Raw genomic sequence first — 21,132 nt, forward strand, 5'->3', positions numbered from 1 at the left:
TAGTTTTTTTTAAGGAACCTCCATACTGTTTTCCATAGTGGCTGCACCAATTTACATTCCCACCAACAGTGTAGGAGGGTTCCCTTTTCTGCACACACTCTCCAGCATTTGCTTTTTGTACACTTTTTTTTTTAAGCAGAAAAGAAATTAATTGGAAGGATTTCTGGGACCTCACAAAATTGACAAGAAAGCTGGAGCACCAGACATGAAAAATGTGCAAGAGTGAAGAGGTCAGGCCGCTGACAGCACAGCCGAGGTCAGGCCCCAGGAGCAGTATGGATGGGAAACCACTTGGCTCCGCTGCTACCACCATAAAAATCTCCAACTGTTTCAGGTTCTTTGTGTCACCAGGTCAAGCTTCAAGTCCTAGGTGGGGGCATCCAGTTGACTAAACTTAAAACATTCCCACAGCCAGGGAGAAGGAAAGAGAAGGCATCCTCTTTTTAGTTTTTTTTTTTTTTTTTAATGGGAAGTGGAGTCCTGCCATTCACTTAATTTTTGACTTATTTCAAGTAGCAGAAGTGTTCATATGCCAGATAACCCTTCTCCATTTTGGAATAGTAGACCAATTTCCACTTGGCAGTCAGGATCAATTATGCCAGCTAACACCATAATTCCCTCCTTTGCCTGTTGTTCCAGAGGCATGAGGAATTTGACGTTCTTGAGTGGCAACTTTAGCTTCCAGTTCAGTGGAATCATGGTTATATTACCTGGTGGAAACATTCTTCCTTCTAGAATTAAAACCACTACAAAAACTCCTCAAGTCACAAAGGAAGACAGCAGCATAGAAAGCAGAGAGGAAATGATCTGCTAATATTGGAGGGTCTCCTGCAGAGGCAGAGGGCAGCTGTGACCCATTGCATGGACAGAGACACAGGTAGTGGCAGCCCTGGGAAGTTCTCATTGGTGTGAGCCCTCTCAGAGGCCGCCATTTTCTTAAGACCTGGTCCCACCCCTATTTGTATGTCTCACACCAATCAGAATGGCCATCATTAAAAAGTGTGCAAATAGGGGTGGGGCCAGGTCTTAAGAAAATGGTGGCCTCTGAGAGGGCTCACACCAATGAGATTTGCATTTCTGTAATAACTAGTGATGTTTAACATCTTTTCATGTGCCTGTTGGCCATCTGTATGTCTTCTTTGGATAAATGTCTATTTAGGTCTTCTGCCCATTATTTGATTGGGTAGTTTTGGGTTGTTTGTTTGTTATTGAGTTGTATGAGCTGTTTGTATATTTTGGATATTAATCCCTTGTTGGTTGCATCATTTGCAAGTATTTTCTCCCGGTCCATAGGTTATCTGTTCATTTTTTTTTGAATTTTATTTTATTGTTTATACAGCAGGTTAGTATTAGCTATCTATTTAATACATATTAGTGTATATATGTCAATCCCAATTTCTCAATTCATCGCACACCCCACCTACCCCGCTTTCCCCCCTTGGTGTCCATACGTTTGTCCTCTACATCTGTGTCTCTATTTCTGCCTTGCAAACTGGTTCCTCTGTACGATTTTTCTAGATTCCACATATATGCGTTAATACTATTGGTTTTTCTCTTTATGATTTACTTCACTCTGTGTGACAGTCCCTAGGTCCATCCATGTCTCTACAAATGACCCAATTTCATTCCTTTTTATGGCTAAGTAATATTCCATTGCATATATGTACCACATCTTCTTTATCCATTTGTCTATTGATGGGCATTTAGGTTGCTTCCATGACCGGGCTGTTGTAAATAGTGCTGCAGTGAACATTGGGGTGCATGTGTCTTTTTGAATTATGGTTTTCTCTGGGTATATATATGCCCAGTAGTGGGACTGCTGTGTCGTATGGTATTTCTATTTTTAGTTTTTTAAGGAACCTCCATACTGTTCTCCATAGTGGCTGTATCAATGTACATTCCCACCAGCAGTGCAGGAGGGTTCCCTTTTCTCCACACCCTCTCCAGCATTTGTTGTTTGTAGATTTTCTGATGTTGCCCATTCTAACAGGTGTGATATGATACCTCCTTGTAGTTTTGATTTGCATTTCTATAATAATTAGTGATGTTGAGCAGCTTTTCATGTGCCTCTTAGCCATCTGTATGCCTTCGATGGAGAAATGTCTATTTAGGTCTTCTGCCCATTTTTTGATTGTTTTTTTTTTTTAATATTGAGCTGCATGAACACAATATATACATATTTATATATGTAAATATATAAATATTTATATATTTTGGAGATTAATCCTTTGTCCATTGACTCATTTGCAAATATTTTCTCCCAGTCTGAGGGTTGTCTTTCCGTCTTGTTTATAGTTTCCTTTGCTGTGAAGTTTCATTAGGTCCCATTTGTTTATTTTTGTTTTTATCTCCATTACTCTAGAAGGTGGGTCAAAAAATATCTTGCTCTGATTTATGTCAAAGAGTGTTCTTCCTGTGTTTTCCTCTAAGAGTTTTATAATGTCCAGTCTTAACATTTAGGTCTTTAAGCCATTTGGAGTTTATTTTTGTGTATAGTGTTAGGGACTTGTCTAATTTCATTCTTTTGCATGTAGCTGCCCAGTTTTCCAGCACCAATTATTGAAGAGACTGTCTTTTCTCCATCGTATATCCTTGCCTCCTTTGTCATAGATTAGTTGACCATAGGTGCATGGTTTTATCTCTGGGCTTTCTATCCTGTTCCATTGATCTATATTTCTGTTTTTATGCCAGTACCATATTGTCTTGATTACTATAGCTTTGTAGTATAGTCTGAAGTCAGGGAGTCTGATTCCTCCAGCTCCGTTTTTTTCCCTCAAGATTGCTGTGGCTATTCGGAGACTTTTGTGTCCATACAAATTATAAGATTTTTTTTTGTTCTAGTTCTGTAAAAAATGCCATTAGCAATTTGATAGGGATTGTATTGCATCTGTAGATTGCTTCAGGTAGTTTACTCATTTTCACAGTATTGATTCTTCCAATCCAAGGACATGGTATATCTCTCCATCTGTTTGTGTCATCTTTGGTTTCTTTCATCAGCATCTTATAGTTTTCTGAGTACAGGTCTTTTACCTCCTTAGGTTGGTTTATTCCTAGGTATTTTATCCTTTTTGTTGCAGTGGTGAAGGGGATTGTTTCCTTAATTTCTCTTTCTGACCTTTCGTTGTTAGTGTATAGGAACGCAAGAGATTTCTGTTCATTAATTTTGTATCCTGCAACTTTACCAAGTTCATTGATTAGCTCCAGCAGTTTTCTGGTGTCATCTTTGGGATTATCTATGTATAGTATCATATCATCTGCAAACAGTGACAGTTTTACTTCTTCTTTTCCAATTTGTATTCCTTTTATTTCTTTTGCTTCTCTGATTGCCATGCCTAGGACTTCCAAAACTATGTTGAATCATAGTGGTAAGAGTGGACATCCTTGTTTTGTTCCTGATCTTAGAGGAAATGCTTTCAGTTTTTCACCATTGAGAATGATGTTTGCTGTGGGTTTGTCATATGTGGCGTTTATTATGTTGAGGTAGGTTCTCTCTATGCCCACTTTCTGGAGAGTTCTTATCATAAATGGGCATTGAATTTTGTCAGAAGCCTTTTCTGCATCTATTGAGATGATCATATGGTTTTTATTCTTCAGTTTGTTAATATGGTGTATCACATTGATTGATTTGCGTATATTGAAGAATCCTTGCATCCTTGGGATAAAGCCCACTTGATAATGGTGTATGATCCTTTTAATGTGTTGTTGGATTCTGTTTGCTAGTATTTCATTGAGGATTTTTGCATATATGTTCATCAGTGATTTTGGTGTGTAATTTTCTTTTTTTTTTGTAATATCTTTGTCTGATTTTGGTATCAGGGTGATGATGACCTTGAAGAATGAAGTTGGGAGTGTTCCTTCCTCTGCAATTCTTTGGAAGAGTTTGAGAAGGATGGGTGTTAGCTTTTCTCTAAATATTTGATATAATTCACCTGTGAAGCCATCTGGTCCTGGATTTTGTTTGTTGGAAGATTTTAAATCACAGTTTCAATTTCATTACTTGTGATTGGTCTGTTCATATTTTCTATTCCCGGTTCAGTCTTGGAAGGTTATACCTTACTAAGAATTTGTCCTTTTCTCCAGGTTGTCCATTTTATTGGCATAGAGTTGCTTGTAGTAGTCTCTTATGATGCTTTGTACTTCTGTGGTGTCCATTGTAACTTTTCTTTTTTCATTTCTAATTTTATTGGTTTGAGTCCTCTCCCTCTTTTTCTTGATGAGTCTGGCTAAAGGTTAATCAATTTTATTTACCTTCTCAGAGAACTAGGGACACATACAGACAGAAAGTGTGGGGATGGTAAAAGATATTCCATGCAATTGTTCTTTGCTATTGATGTTTGCTATTGTTTTCTTTGTTTCTATTTCATTTATTTCTGCTCTGATCTTGATGATTTTTTTCCTTCTACTAACTTTGGGTTTTGTTTGTTCTGCTTTCTGTAGTTCCTTTAGGTGTATGGTTAGATTGTTTATTTGAGATTTTTCTTGTTTCTTGAGATAGGATTGTATTGCTGTAAACTTCCCTATTAGAACTGCTTTTGCTGCATCCCATACATTTTGGATCGTCGTGTTTCCATTGTCATTTGTCTCTAGGTATTTTTTGTTTTCCTCTTTGATTTCTTCATTGATTTCTTGGTTACTTTGTAAAGTATTGTTTAGATTCCCTGTGTTTGTATTTTTTATGGTTTTTTTCCCTATAATTTACTTCTAATCTCAAAGCATTGTGGTCGGAAAAAGTGCTTGATATGATTTCAATTTTCTTAAATTTACCGAGGCTTGATTTGTGACCCAAGATGTGATCTGTCCTGGAGAACGTTCCATGTGCACTTGAGAAGAAAGTGTAATCTGCTGTTTTTGGATGGAATGCCCTACAAATATCAATTAGATCTATCTGGTCTATTGTGGTATTTAAGGCTTGTGTTTCCTTATTAATTTTCTGTCTGGATGATCTGCACATTGGTGTAAGTGAGGTGTTAAAGTCCCCCACTATTACTGTGTTACTGTCGATTTCCTCTTTTATAGCTGTTAGCTTTTGCCTTATGTATTGAGGTGCTACTGTGTTGGATGCATATATATTTATAACTGTTATACCTTCTTCTTGGATTGATCCCTTGATCATTATGTACTGTCCTTCCTTGTCTCTTGTAACATTCTTTATTTTAAAGTCATTTTATCTGATATGAGTATAGCTACTCCAGCTTTCTTTTGATTTCCATTCGCATGGAATATCTTTTACCATCCCCACACTTTTAGTCTGTATTGTCCCTAGGTCTGAAGTGGGTCTCTTGTAGATAGCATATATATTGGTCTTTTTTTTTTTTTAATCCATTCAGCGAGTCTGTGTCTTTTGCTTGGAGCATTTAATCCATTCACATTTAAGGTAATTATTGATATGTATGTTCCTGTTACCATTTTATTGATTGTTTTGGGTTTGTTTTTGTAGGTCCTTTTCTTCTCTTGTGTTTCCCACTTAGAGAAGTTCATTTAGTATTTGTTGTATGGTTTTGGTGGTGCTGAATTCTCTTAGCTTTTGCTTGTCTGTAAAGCTTTTGATTTCTCCATCGAATCTGAATGAGATCCTTGCTGGGTAGAGCAATATTGGTTGTAGGTTCTTCCCCTTCATCACTTTAAATATATCATGCCACTCCCTCTGGCTTGTAGAGTTTCTGCTGAGAAGTCAGCTGTTAACCTTATGTGAGTTCCCTTGTATGTTATTTGTCATTTTTCCCTGTTGCTTTTAATAATTTATCTTTAATTTTTGTCAGTTTGATTACTAAATGTCTTGGTGTGTTTCCCCTTGGGCTTATCCTTCTTGAGACTCTCTGCACTTCCTGTACTTGGGTGGCTATTTCCTTTCCCATGTGAGGGAAATTTTTGACAAAAATCTTTTCAGATATTTTCTCAGGTCCTTTCTCTCTCTCTTCTCCTTCTGGGCTACCTATAATGCAAATGTTGGTGCATTTAATGTCCCAGAGGTCTCTGAGGCTGTCTTCATTTCTTTTCATTCTTGTTTCTTTATTCTGTTCTGGGGCAGTGAATTCCACCATTCTGTCTTCCAGGTCACTTATCCGTTCTTCTGCCTCAGTTATTCTGCTATTGATTCCTTCTAAGGTATTTTTCATTTCAGTTTTTGTATTGTTCATCTCTGTTTGTTTGTTCTTTAATTCTTCTAGGTGTTTGGTCTTTAATTCTTCTAGGTCTTTGTTAAACATTTCTTGCATCTTCTCAATCTTTGCCTCCATTCTTTCTCCAAGGCCCTGGATCATCTTCACTATCATTATTCTGAGTTCTTTTTCTGGAAGGTTGCCTATCTCCACTTCATTTAGCTTTTTTTCTGGGGTTTTATCTTGTTCCTTCATTTGGAACATAGTCCTCTGCCTTTTCATCTTGTCTATCTTTCTGTGAATGTGGTTTTCGTTCCACAGGCTGCAGGGTTGTAGCTCTTCTTGCTTCTGCTGTCTGCCCTCTGGTGGATGAGGCTCATCTGAGAGGCTTGTGCAAGCTTCCTAATGGGAGGGACTGGTGGTGGGTAGAGCTGTGTTTTGCTCTGGTGGGCAGAGCTGAGTAAAACTTTAATCTGCTTGTCTGCTGATGGGTGGGGCTGAGTTCCTTCCCTGTTGATTGTTTGGCCTGAGGCGACCCAGCAGTGGAGCCTACAGGCTCTTTGGTGGGGCCAATGGTGGACTCTGGGAGGGCTCATGCCAAGGAGTACTTCCCAGAACTTCTGCTCCCAGTGTCCTTGTACCCGTAGTGAGCCACATCCACCCCCACCTCTGCAGGAGACCCTCCCACACTAGCAGGTAGGTTGGTTCCGTCTCCTACAGGGTCACTGCTCCTTTCCGGTACCTGGTATGTGCACTACTTTGTGTATGCCCTCCAAGAGTGGAGTCTCTCTTTCCCCCAGTCCTGTCAAATCCTACAGTGAAATCCTGCTAGTCTTCAAAGTCTGATTCTCTGGGAATTCCTCTTCCTGTTGCCAGACCCCCAGGTTGGGAAGCCTGATGTAGGGCTCAGAACCTTCACTCCAGTGGGTGCACTTTTGTGGCATAATTGTTTTCCAGTTTGTGAGTAGCCCACCCAGCGGTTATGGGATTTGATTTTACAGTGATTGCACCCCTCCTACCATCTCATTGTGGCTTCTCCTTTGTCTTTGCACATGGGGTATCTTTTTTGGTGAATTCCAGTGTCTTCCTGTCGATGATTGTTCAGCACTTAGTTGTGATTCTGGTGCTCTCGCAAGAGGGAGTGAGTGCACATCCTTCTGCTCCGCCATCTTGAACCAATCTCCTCTGGCCTCTTCTTCTATGCTGTTAATCTTTATGAGCCTACTGGAGGCTGGAGGAGAGAGTTCATTCCTTGGTTTCTCCAGCTTTTAGAGGCTGTTGCATTCCTCTGTTTATGTGTCCCTTCTTGGTGTCCGTTCATTTTGTTTTGGGTTTCCTTTGCCATGCAAAATCTTATAAGTTGGATTAGTTCCCATTTGTTTATTTTGCTTTTATTTCTATTGCCTTGGGAGACTGACCTAAGGAAACATCGGTACGATTTATGTCAGAGAATGTTCTGCCTGTGTTTTCTCAGAGTTTTATGGTGTCATGTCTTATATTTAAGTCTGTAAGCCATTTTGAGTTTTTTTAGGTGTATGGTGTGTGGGTGTATTCTAACTTCATTAATTTACATGTGGCTGTCCAGCTTTCCCAACACCACTTGCTGAAGAGACTGTATTTTCTCCATTGTATATTTTTGCCTCCTTTGTCAAAGGTTAATTAACCTTAAGTGTGTGGGTTTATTTCTGGGCTCTCTATTCAGTTCCATTGATCCATCTGTCTGTTTTTGTGCCAGTACTATCCTGTTTTGAATACCATAGCTTTGTAGTATTATCTGAAGTCTGGGAGGGTTATGCCTCCAGCTTTGTTCTTTTTCCTCAGAATTGCTTTGGCAATTCTGGATCTTTATGGTTCCATATAAATTTTAGGATTATTTGTTCTAGTTCTGTGCAAAATGTCATGGGTAATTTGATAGGGATTGCATTAAGTCTGTAGATTGCTTTACCAATGTTTTATATTTCTCAGCATATAAGTCTTTCACCTTGGTAAGGTTTATTTCTAAGTATTTTTAATGTGATTTTTATGTGATGTTACTTTCTCTTTTGTTATTTCATTGTTAGTGTAAAGAAATGCAACAGAGTTCTGTATGTTAATCTTGTATCCTGCTACCTTGCTGAATTCGTTTATCAGTTCTAGTAGTTTTTGTGTGGAATCTTTAGGGTTTTCTCTATATAATATCATATCATCTTCATATAATGACAGTTTTACCTCTTCTCTTCCAATTTGGAAACCTTTATTTCTTTTTCTTGTCTGATTGCTGTGGCTAGAACTTCCAATATTATGTTGAATAAAAGTGGTGAGAGTGGGCATCCTTGTCTTGTTCCAGATTTTCATGGGAAAGCTTTCAGCTTTTCACCATTGAGTATTATGTTGGCTGTGGGTTTGTCATGATTAACTTTTATTATGTTGAGATGTGTTCCCTCTTTACCCACTTTGAGAAGAGTTATTATCATGAATGAATGTTGAATTTTATCAAATGTTTTTTCTGCATCTATTGAGATGATCATGTGGTTTTTGTCTTTTCTTTTGTTGGTGTGGTTTATCACATTGATTTGCATATTTGGAACCATCCTTGTAACCCTGGGATGAATCCAACTTGACTGTGGTGTATGATCTTTAATTGTGTTGTTGGATTCAGTTTGCTAATATTTTGTTGAGAATTTTTGCATCTATATTCATCAAAGATATTGACTGTAATTTTCTTTTTTGGTATTTCCTTTTTCTGGTTTTGGTATCAGGGTGATAGTGGCTTCATAGAATGACTTTGGGGGTGTTCCCCCCTTTTCAATCTTTTGGAAGACTTTGAGAAGGATCAGTATAAGTTCTTTGTATGTTTGGTAGAATTCCCCAGTGAAGCCATCTGGCCCTAGACTTGTTTGCAGGGAGTTTTTTTTTTTTTTTTTTTTTAAACAGACTCTATTTCACTTCTAGTGATTGGTCTGTTCAAATTTTCTGTTTCATCTTGATTCAGTTTTGGTGGACTGTATGTTTCTAGAAGCTTGTCCATTTCTTCTAGATTGTTCAATTAGTAGGCATATAATTGTTCATAGTATTCTCTTATTTTTTTTGTATTTCTGCAGTATCAGTTGTTATTTATCCTCTTTCATTTCTTTTTTTGCTTATTTGGGTTCTCTCTCTTTTCTTGATGAACCTGGCCAGAGGTTTGTTGATTATGTTTACCCTTTCAAAGAACCAGCTCTTAATTTTATTGATTGTTTTTCTATTGTTTTAAATCTCTATTTTATTTATTTCCTCTCTGATCTTTATTATTTCCTTCCTTCTGCTGACTTTAAGTTTTGCTTTTTCTAATTCTTTTAGGTGGTAGGTTGGGTTGTTTGTTTGAGATTTTTCTTGTTTTGTTGAGGAAGGTCTGAATCACTATGAACTTTCCTCTAAGAACTGTTTTTGCTTCATCCCATAGATTTTGTATGGTTGTGTTTTCATTGTCATTTGTCTCAAGGTATTTTTAATTTGCCTTTGATTTCATCACTGACCTATTGGTTTTTTAGTAGCATGTTGTTTAGTCTCCATGTAATCTTTGTTTCTCATTTCTCTTTTTGTGGTTGATTTATAGTTTCATGCTGTTATGATCAGAAAAGATCCTTGAAATCATTTCTACCGTCTTAAATTTGTTGAGGAGGTGTTTTGTGTCCTAGTACGTGGTCAATCCTAGAGAACGTTCCATGTGCACTTGAAAAGAATGTATATTTTGGGGTGTAATGTTCTGAAAATATCATAAGTCTAACTGCTCTGTTACATCACTTAAGATATCTGTTGCCTGATTGATTTTCTGTCTGGAAGATCTGTCCATTGATATGAGTGGGGTGTTTAAGTCTCCTACTATTATTGTATTTGGCAAAGGGATCATCATGTGCAAAGAACATGCAGCAGGGGAAATGGTTTAAGATCAGAAAGAAGGCCAATGCCACTGGAATGTAGGAGGTGAAGGGAAAAATGAAAAAGACAAGATTTCTGCCTTCAAGGAACTCCTCATACCTTAGAGAAAAACATTCCAAAAACTCCTTATTACTCTATGGATCTATGCTTTTCCACATATATCAGGAAGAAGACATCAGTGTCAGGAATAACCCTTCACTAGCTGATATAAAAACCCAGTTTCATGTTTGTCCTTACCTAGCTTACATAATGTTTTGAAATAGCAGATATGCTTTCATAAGTTGTTGGCTTAGGCTAATGCTAGTATTAGGTCATGTTTACTGAACATACAGCCTGGCTAAGAAAGAGAACTGACTTGGAGATTGAATCAAGATGCCAAACTGACACATGCCTGCCTACCCTTTTTCTCTCCAAATCTCTTAAAAGATAAACAAGGTATATAAAAGTATATCAATTATTTAGAAAACAAAAAAGCGAGCTATACATACCCATTTCTCTCCTCCTCATTTCCTCCTTAATTTCTAGCAACCACTAATCTGTTCTTTACTTTTATAATTTTGTTATTTCAAGTGTTATATAAATGGAATAATACACTGTGTAGCTTTTGAGGATTGGCTTTTTTACTCAGCATAATTCTCTGGAGATTCATCCAGGATGTTGAGTATATCAATAACTTTGTTCCTCTTTATTGCTGAGTAGTATTCAATGGCCTGAGGGTGCCACAGTTTGTTTAACCATTCACCTGTTGAAGAACATCGGAATTGTTACCAGTTTGGGGCTATTACAAATAAAGCTGCTGTAAACATTTGTGTACAGGTTTTTATATGAACACAAAATTTTCATTTTTCTAGAATAAATGCCCAGTAGTGCAATTGGTAAGATGTATGGTATTTTCATGTTTAGTATTTTAAGAAATTGCCGAACTGTTTTTCAGAGTGCCTGTATTATTTTACATTCCCACCAGCAATGTATGGGGTGATCCGATATCTCTGCATTCTGGCCATTTGGTGCTGTCATTATTCTAAATTTTTTGGTACTGTGATATGCATGTAGTAATATTTCTTTGTGGTTTTAATGAGTCTTTCCCTAATGGAAACCTAATGAATTATTATTATACAGTGGAACATGAGCAGAGAGTATTCTGAGAGGGAAAGTAAAAACTACTCTTGGGAAAATAGGTACCACCCTGAAAGGATAATTTGAAATGAATTTTGAATAAGATAATGGTAAGTAGGGTAAGAAAGAAAAAACTATAATTAGAAATTTGAGGAAAATACATAGGAAAGGAAATATAATCAAAGTATACTACTTGAGTTTGCAATGTCAAAAACTTACACTCATAATAGTATAAGCATTGTTGCCTCAACTAAAAATAGAAATATAATTACACTGAGAGAATAAGAAAGTGTAGATGTGTGTGGTATTGTTAGAGAGTGAAATGATTTTCTGTTATAATTCTAATTGCATACATAAGACCTGCAATTGCTAAATCAAAACATAGCCATAGAAGCTTATTGATTAAAGTAGACAAGTAACTATGAGAAGTAGAGGAGGTAAAAAGCGGCTGGCTCTGAGGGGAAGAAGGATGGTAATAATGGAACACATAAGGGTTGCTTTTTCATTATAAATAAGCCTTTCAGTACAAATTTGCTTTTTAATACTATTCTTATAAGGATATATCACTTTGGACAAAAAAAAAAAATTAGAAGTGTATATATAGAAAGAGACTCTCAGAGTATAAATAAATTTAACTCTATACTTTTTACCAGAGACAAATGTATTTCAAATGTTATGGAAAGGATGAAAATAAAAAGATAGAAAAGACAGGAGGCAAATGGAAGCACAGAAAGCAATGTTAATTACAAACAGAAACGGAGGCAAACAGCATTAAGCAAGACAAATAAAGCAGCTTCTCAGAGATCAAAGATTAAAGGGACAAGTACTTTAGAAAAAAACAGGGATTTCAATAACACACACACACACATTCCCGCTTTATACCCAATGGGGTTTACACATTCTTTTCAAACTCCAAGTAATGTACATATCCACGATTCATTGGTTAGCCACAGGTAAGAATTTTAAAAAATTGTAATATAATACAATTAGAAATTAACAATAAAACTATGGCAAAAAATATGGCCAGTTAGAAGTTTAAGATAACATATAAAAACTTTGGTTAAAGTGGAAATGAAACAAATTATAAATTATTTATAAATAAGTGATCATTATAGCAATGCATTTTAAACTTTTTGGGTATGGACAAAACAGTAATCAAGGGAAAAATTATAGCCTTAAAATCCATGAATTAGAAACAAAAATAAATAAAGAAGTAAATTAAGTTTTCAAAAAAAATTAAAAACTAGGAAAGAAGTAATAAAGTAAACCCATGGAAAGCAATAGGAATTGGCAAAGCTAAAGCCAAAAATTAATAAAATGGAAAATAAGCAAGAAACACATTTTATGAATCAAAAAAGTTAATTCTTCAAACAAACCAATAAAATAGACAAATGATCAACAATTCTAAAAAAAGGGCACAAATACATGACTTTTGAGGTTCTAAAGGGTCTCTAACCACAGGGGAGATTTAAAAATTGTGTTCAACACTATATCAATAATCATAATCCAAATGAAGCTTCTGTAATTTGGTAAAAGATATCTACCAGAAGATTACAGGAGACATCATACTTAATAGTAAAATATTAGATGCATGTTGACAAAAGCAGGTGAGAGAGAAGAACACCTACTATCCCAGTTACTATACATAATATAATGGGAACTAGAATTCACATTGATTCTGGCTAATGAAGTGAGATCTGAAAAAGAATGCAAAGTATTAGACAGGAAGGGACAAAATGATCCTTTCTTGAAGATGAAATGACAAAAAATATTCATGAGGTGCAGGACAATCTACTGGGAAGAAAAAGGCTGTTACTAAGAGAGCTCAGTAAAGAAGTCAACTAAAGATTGTTTTAAAATTACAATAGCTCTTCTACTGTCCCACAACAGCCCATTAGAGAATATCTTGAAAAGAGAGTTATTTAGCCACAAAAACTGTAAAATATATCCAGCATGAAACTTTACAGGAAAGAAGACCAATAAATAAATAAAATTATTAAACTTTCCTGAATATGTAAAATTCAACTTTATTAGGAAGACATGTCATGGATGGGAAGTCTTTCCAAATTAATTTAGGAATATGGTGGTATCTCAGTAAGACTTAAAAAATTAAACTTGACAAGCCAAATCTAAAATTCATCTTGAAGGGAACATATTACCACAGGGAGGGACTTGCTATACCAGATGTTAAAATATACTATGAAGCTATTATATGGCATTAGCATAAGGATAGGCAGATCAGTGAGACAGAGTATGTGAATACATAAACATTCCCACTTCCAGTTTACAATCCCAGAAAAAACATATTCTCACAGGGAAGAGACACATACTAGCATTGCAACATTATATAGTAGGAAAAAAATGGAAACCACCTATGTTCATCTGTGGGAGAATGATTAAATACATTATGGCATCTCTGTCTATGGAATAGCAATACTATACAGCTATTTAAAAGAATGAAGATCCAAACACACTGACATTTGTATATTGTTGAACTGAAAAAAAATCTAGCTATGTAACTAGACAAGTAGTATGATATTTATATTAGAGCGCACAAACAAAACTATACATCTGTGTGTATATACTTGTATGTGTACGTGCATCAAGAAAGGATTTGTAAGGGTATACATTAAACTCGTAAGAGAGATTAACTTGGTGATAGGGATGTGACCTTGGGGGAAGGGTAAATCTCGACTTTTTGTTTGAAATTTTTATTTTTCATTGGAGTATAGCTGATAGTGTTGCATTGGTTTCAGGTGTACAGCAAACTGATTCAGTTATACATATACCTATATCTATTCTTTTTCAGATTCTTTTCCCATTTAGGTTATTACAGAATATTGAGTAGAGTTCCCTCTGCTATGCAGTAGGTCCTTGTTTGATTATCTGTTTTATGAATAGTAGTATGTATATGTTAATCCCAAACTCCTAATTTAGCCCTCCCCACCACTTTTCCCTACAAAGGCTTTAATAATTTGCAATGAAAGCCTTTGTAGGGAGGAATTAGGGGGGCAGTTTCTAATCTGTGAGGGAACAAGATGAGAAGAGAGGTGGGAAAGGGCATCATCCAAACCAGGGTGCTGCCCACGTGCACTGGAACAACTACAGCAGCATCATGTCAGTGGCAGACTCCAAACTGTGACCACTTCAAGGGCTGCTTTTGAAAAAAAGCTAGAAAATAATTCATCCTGTAGATGGAAAATAGATGCTGCACTGCACCTGTTTAAAGGATACCTTCCTATCCACCCCTAACCCTGCAAAGAGCCGTAAAATCACTTTTGAAAATGTTTTCTGCTTTGGGACTACTGGGAAATGACATATCCTCTGCCAGTGAGAGCTCCAGGTAGGTCACCCAAGGCAGCGAGGAGAAAATGTGGAACGAAGTTCTGACAATTGTCCAAAGCATCAACGTATCTGAAATAAGTCTAGTTTTGCTCTGTAAGCCATGAAACCTGGTGAGATGGGACCAAGAGATGCAAGCACTCTTTGAGTCCAAGGAGGAAACACCTAGAAACAGACTGTAGCTCTCTTAGCTTCATTTTTCTGTTTTCAGGGAAGATGCAGGCAGAAAAGTCCAGGGGGTCTCACTCAAAACTCTTTTCTGGGTTTTAAGCTGAAATTTACACCTTTAATCTCCAAAGTGTGATGGCAGTTGGCCTGGTGCATTGCCCTTGGGGCCTGAAGACGGTGTGTATAGAGATGCTCTTTAAAATATTTCTGGATATCAACAAACTTTTTTTTGAAAAAAGAAAACCCAAACCAAACCAAAACAAAACCGGACATGTTGATGAGTTGAGTGTAAATAAGAAGAACCAGAAGGATTCAGATTTTCTTTCAAAAACTGGCTTAAGCGTGAAGGGGGAAGACATCCAGGTGTCAAAATAGGCTCGAGGTTTTGCTGAACCCGGAAGTTCTGGAGAACAGTATGAGATGTATTTGCCAAACCCTAAATACTGCAGGGTTAAACCTTCCCTCTAACCAATTAGATAACTGCCATTTTATTCTGTGGATTTCTTAATTGTTTCTTCTCTTTTTTTTTTTTTTTTTTTTTTGTGGCACGCGGGCCTCTCACTGTTGTGGCCTCTCCCGCCACGGAGCACAGGCTCCGGACGCACAGGCTCAGCGGCCATGGATCACGGGCCCAACCGCTCCACGGCATGTGGGATTCTCCCGAACCGGGGCACGAACCCGCGTCCCCCGCATCTGCAGGCGGACTCTCAACCACTGCGCCACCAGGGAAGCCCTGTTTCTTCTCTTTTAATGCAAACAAAATAGCCTTGTCTCAGGGTAATTTTGCTAATATTTTCATAATTAAATAATTACTTCAACCCTGAATTAAAAACTGTCCTGCTGTCTCTAGGTACAGTAGTCTGGCTGCTGTTTTAAATTTAAATAACCCTTGAGAGCAGTCAGGTTAAGGACTCAATTTATAACCTTATAAATTAACAGAGGGAAACCTACTCCATAATGCAACAGACAATTCTATTTATAATGCTCAATTAAGCCCCTCCAGTCACTAACAAAACCCATTTGTGACCTTTCATTTCAACCTCCCCCAAATGCAAGTCTCCTGAGATGATATGTGTTAATATGTGAATGTTGGTAGCATTTGCCGGCATTATGGTCAGGTATTATATACCTGATGGTCTGGATAACTTAGCTCCTGATAGCCCACTAATCAAATGTAAGAAAATGTCAAGTTGGGCAGCATGGATGAAACCCTTTATCAAAGCCCTGGAGAGAGGTAGAAAGAAAGGAAAATGCCCATGTCTAATATTGCCTGCAAACACTTGCTCTGAATTTCAGAAAGTCTTGGCAACCAAGAGAAAGTATCAGAATTGTATTGAAGGGTGGCTGTGGGCAGCCATTCTTGGTGGCTTCATTTATTTGCTGTTGCTAGTAGCCTCAGGCTGCCGTCTCTTAGCTTAATACAGAAAACCCAAAGTGATAACCAATTCAGTGCTGTTTTACCTAAGATATTACAAACAGAGTGGAGTTATCTGGAAAATTCCAGGTAACTCAGAAAGCTACAGGTTGTGGGTAGACTAATGTTTGTAGACATAGGAGTGTCTCCTGGGAACAGGCCCTAGAAGGAGGAAGGAAGCACATACACTACTTGGACATTTTTGTGGCCCAAGGGAGTCGTAGGGACCTGAACACAGAAATTCTTGGAATATGGCCTGGCATCTTAGAATATGTGTGGAGAGTCTTATCAGGTTTTAGGACCGTTCAGGGTATTTCCATATGTAGAGTCAGCATAATGTGATACTTCTGGCTCTGCTGCCAGTCTTTAGGCAAGTCCTTAATTTCATTGCTTCAGTTTTCTCATCTGCAAAATGGGAACCATACAGTACCTACCTTATAGGGTTGCTGTGAAGAATAAAGAGAGTTAATACATATATAGGCTTTAAAGAGTGCCTGGTGCATAGTAGGCACTATGTAAGCCTTGGCTGTTATCATCATAGCATCTCCATAAAAATCTTTCTCCTGTGGGCTCTCTCCTTTCCCAGTGCTGCTATAGCAGTCAGGTCAGGCTGTTGTGACCTCTCTCCTGAATAGCTTCCTAATTCATTTCCTTATTCTAAATCCTTATCTCTTCCAATACATCCTACACAGTGTTTGCACTTAAATCTTTGAAAAGTCGACTTCTGATCTTGTCCCTGTCTTATTCAGTGGTCTGCAGAGCTCTTCACATAAAGTCTAAATTCCTTAATCTGGATTTCAAGCCTCATTCTACTCCTTCTTCCTAACCCCAGTTTCACTTTCTAATTACATTTCACTGCTTCTTCTCACGAACCCTCCCCTGGAGCCACTGCAAGCTCCCTTACTCTCTTCTACTTGTTCTGGCATGTTTTTGCTTTTATACCTGAGCTCACTGTTCTCTCCACTTGGCGTTCACTTTCCTCTCAATATCTTCTGCTTCACATCCCAGCTGTCCTTGAAAACCAGCCCCGATTGCCACTGCTACCCTGGGGCCTTTCTGATTCTGTCATTTCACCACCCCTCTTTCTTTTCTGACCTCCAGTGTTGTTGTTGTTTTCGTTCTCAACCCTAGTTACCTGCTATTACAGCTATTAATTTAGATGCCCCCTATTTAGTATGTTCCATATCTCAGCCTCTAAGCCCTGTAATCAAGGCTGATTCTTTAGTGTGTCCTACCCAGTCCTGTCCTGAACCGTATGCTATACACAGAGCAGGCCCTCTGCAAACAAGAATGAAATATTAATACTAATATTAATTGGGTCTGTGACTTATTCTTAGTCACTTTAGTGCTCTGTGTTTGACTGCCTATGGAAATATTTCAACTCCAAAAAGTAAATAGGATGAAAAAATACCATCAGCAGGAAAAACAAACATACAAAATGCACAATTGACCCCCAAACAATGGATTTTTTTTTTTTTTTTTTTTTTTTTTTTTTTTTGTGGTATGCGGGCCTCTCACTGTTGTGGCCTCTCCCGTTGCGGAGCACAGGCTCCGGATGCGCAGGCTCAGCAGCCATGGCTCACGGGCCCAGCCGCTCCGCGGCATATGGGATCCTCCCAGACCGGGGCACGAACCCGTATCCCCTGCATCGGCAGGCGGACTCTCAACCACTGCGCCACCAGGGAGGCCCCAATGGATTGTTTTTTAAGAGGGAGCAGTCACAGAAATATTTGGAATCCAGTACCTTTATATCTGGTTACTACAGCTGCGTTGACACTAAGAGGCTCATGAAAGCTGACAGTGAGCGATGTGCTGCTGGTTACCATGAGACAAGCATTGGTTGGCACCTCAGGGGCTCCTGGGACAGAAGGAGAAGCACAAGGATCTTAATGTAGCAAATCCTGTTCAAACAATGTTCCTGCCTCTTCAAAGGGTACCCGAAACACACACTATGGAAACATTGGTTTGCAGAGCCTAATAGATTTTGCTTTTGAACGTTTTCATTAGAAGTCTCAATGGCCTTTATTCGTTGCCATTGTGGTCTTATTTGAGTGTTAGAACATCTTCTGAAGGGGTAAATAATACCAGTTAAGCCTTCTCAAATTATCTCAGAAACACAATAGGAGATTGGCCTGGACCAGTGGAGAGGAGGCCAGAAAGTGTTAGCAGGAACCGACATTGTAGATAGAGACTGTTACATTTCATAAAGTACTTTCATGTAAATCACTTCGTTGGAGGCTTTTTGCAAGCCTGTTGGGTAGAAAGAACGAATAACAGCATCCCCACGTTTAGGATGAGGAAACTGCTGCCCAAAGAGGCCAAATTACTGGTTCAAGGACACAGTGAAGCCATAGCTAGGATGGAAGCCTATGGCTTCAGATGCCCAATTCTGGGCCCTTGCCAGTATGGAATGCTAACTTGCCTTGCTCTCAGGCCGCTTCCAATTACATCAGGTACTATTTTTCTAAGAAAGACTTCATGGGCAAATGTCATGTCCACTAACCTCAGGTTTTAAAGGACTTCTGATCACTCTAGGTACTTTTTAACACCCAGAAGATGTTTTATAATTCAGAAAAAATTTTAAAAATGGCATCAAGCCTAAAAATGTGACTGATTCTAGTATTAATCTGTCCTGAATGAGGTACCATAGTAAATACATTTATTGAAACAATTGCTGAATATCTTTTTTTAAAACATGTGTATCAGCATTGCTAAAGAGATTGTTAATGTTAAAAGCAACCTTTCATTAATGTTACCTAAGCTATTTGCTTCAAGAGAAAGGATTAGGCCTAGATTTGGTATTTAGTATACAATACTACAGAAAACAAGAATTTCCCTGCCTTTGGTGTTTATTTATATCACAAAGCAGAGGCGGATAATTCCCAACCTAATGAACCTGTCTTTCCCTTATGTTTAAATTTTCAAGCCTAATTTTTAGTTTTTTTTGCATAAATAAGATCACCTGTTGGAATAAGAGTTTAATGTTTCACAAGTGTTCAGATCTTATATGAATTTTTATATCAAGGGCGGCACTAAGCAGTACCTTCCAGTGCTAATGAGTATTATCCAGAAATGAGGCTTTTCTTAAACGAACAAGAAGAACTGGTAAAGAGAAGGGAAGTGCAGACAAAAACGTGATTCATGGGTTGATTGTCCTTCTCTGTTGCCTGTATTAACCGAAGGTCAGTTTATATAAGCTGTATATAGTAGAGAGTTGAAAACAACTTAAACTGGAGCTTGAAGCAGAAACTGGACAAATAGGCAAACAAATGGTTTTCCACCTCCACATCCCCAAATATAGGCACTTAGGGCATCAGACCATCCAAGTCATTACTCATTAGGGTGTAGCGGGTGGAAAGTGCTAGATGAGCGTGACATGGTGGAGGGAAGCCAGCAGCACTTAAGCCTCATGGCTGTTGTCAGAGAACCTATCAGGAGCCCGAAAGTCAAGCAAGACAAAAGATCCTTTTACAGCCTCCCAGAGCCCTTGCTCCACATAGGCTGACAACGGCCATCCATGACCCAGTAGAGCTGCAAAAAATCAGTAAAAGAAGGCCTGGTTGTCTCAAACCAGGGTTCAGTCTAGTTAAATGTACAAGTCCTCTGCTTATACTCACTGGCATGTTCAAAGCCTGTTTTCATGCGTCTGTAGAGTTGGTACCTCCACTCCCAAGCTTTCAGTTGTTTCTCTTTCTCTGTGTTGTCCAGGCTGAATCTTTCATTCTCCACCTGAGTAGACAGTTCACTCACCCTCTCCTGGGCTTCCTGCACCAGTGTGTTGAGGTGCATTGCTCGGCTTTCCAGGCTGACAACTGAAGGGAAAAAAATGGGGTGACTCCCTTTTCTTTCTGGGGAAATGCTACTTCGTTGGCAGGTTATCTGAGAGTCTACTATGGGTTTTTAAAAATGCCTCAGGAAAGTGGAATCTATGTTCATTATTAACTATCTTACTATGATAAGCTCTAATTGGTGACACAACTAGTTGATAGTACACCTATCAGCTTAAGATATTCCCATTGCCCTCTGGCCCAAATAGCTGCCTAGCAGAGTTAATTAGAATTCCACTAGTATGAGGCCCACTTCTGTTTCACATTGCACACGTTTGTTTCCGTGATCTTCAGAGGGACAAACACTAAGGGGCAAAAGCTTTGTAGGACTAGGAAGGCCTTAAGAAAAGTTGTCCATGAGGCAAGTTGCATTCTGCTGAAGAATATGTTTGGTTTTTTTGTTTTTGGTGTTTTGTTTTGTTTTTTGCAGTAGGCGGGCCTCTCACTGCTGTGGCCTCTCCCGTTGTGGAGCACAGGCTCCGGACGCGCAGGCTCAGCGGCCATGGCTCACGGGCCCAGGCGCTCCGTGGCATGTGGGATCTTCCTGGACCGGGGCACGAACCCGTGTCCCCTGCATCGGCAGGCGTACTCTCAACCACTGCGCCACCAGGGAAGCCCGTTTTTGGTGTTTTGTGTTTGTTTGTTTGTTTTTGTAGAACCTGATTCAAATCTTCTGTTCATATATTCTTCCCAGCTCATAGAGATTTTTGTATGTGTGTCTTAGTGGTAATTTTGTTCTTGTTAATCAACTTACTTATTGCTAACAAAGTGTTCCACTATCGCTGTCCCAGTAGAGCTAGTGAGTCCTGATGGTTGGGTGACTTGGGTGTGATCAGACATTGATCTTTGATCAGTTTGATCTTTGTGGTCTGATTGGAGGAACGGTTTCTGGAGATGCCCATGCCCAAGAGAGCAAGTTATACTTAGCTCCTGTTGCAGAGATAGGTTGCCAGGCTTGATATTTCGGTTTTATTCAGTGTGTGATCATCTTTATTTGATTCACATCATCTTGTTTACCCAACCTTCCCTTGTGTGAGTGAACGTTCATGTCAATGATAGAACATTTCAAATTCTTATGTCAGGTTGGGAGTCTGCTTCTGGCTGTTTACTCGCGGCACTCGTGCATGTGAGGGCCTGCCTAGGTGGTCACTTGGTCACTTCAGTGGAGCCCTTCCTGGTTGGTGACAGAGAAAGAAGACAGCCTTAGCGTGGGCATGTGGTAGAGGATCATACAAATACTGAAACAGATCAGAGTCAAGTTCTGCGGATC

The 21,132-nt window shown here is 38.6% G+C and overlaps 1 protein-coding gene across 1 annotated transcript in view; it reads right to left on the reverse strand.

The window, feature by feature from the left end:
• Window positions 1-21,132, reverse strand: part of ANKFN1 (ankyrin repeat and fibronectin type III domain containing 1) — a gene marked incomplete at its 3' end in the record, with an annotated part of 414,694 nt that overhangs the window by 102,260 nt on the left and 291,302 nt on the right. Inside the window, exons 6-7 of the mRNA XM_079725196.1 lie at window positions 19,653-19,847; window positions 17,780-17,893 (exon numbers count right to left, since the gene is read on the reverse strand). Of these exons, the coding sequence (XP_079581322.1) occupies window positions 17,780-17,893; window positions 19,653-19,847 (309 nt within the window). The remainder of the gene's footprint in view (window positions 1-17,779; window positions 17,894-19,652; window positions 19,848-21,132) is intronic.

This window comes from Hyperoodon ampullatus, assembly GCF_949752795.1.
Source record: "Hyperoodon ampullatus genome assembly, chromosome: 19".
In the NCBI taxonomy this organism is placed as follows: domain Eukaryota; kingdom Metazoa; phylum Chordata; class Mammalia; order Artiodactyla; family Ziphiidae; genus Hyperoodon; species Hyperoodon ampullatus.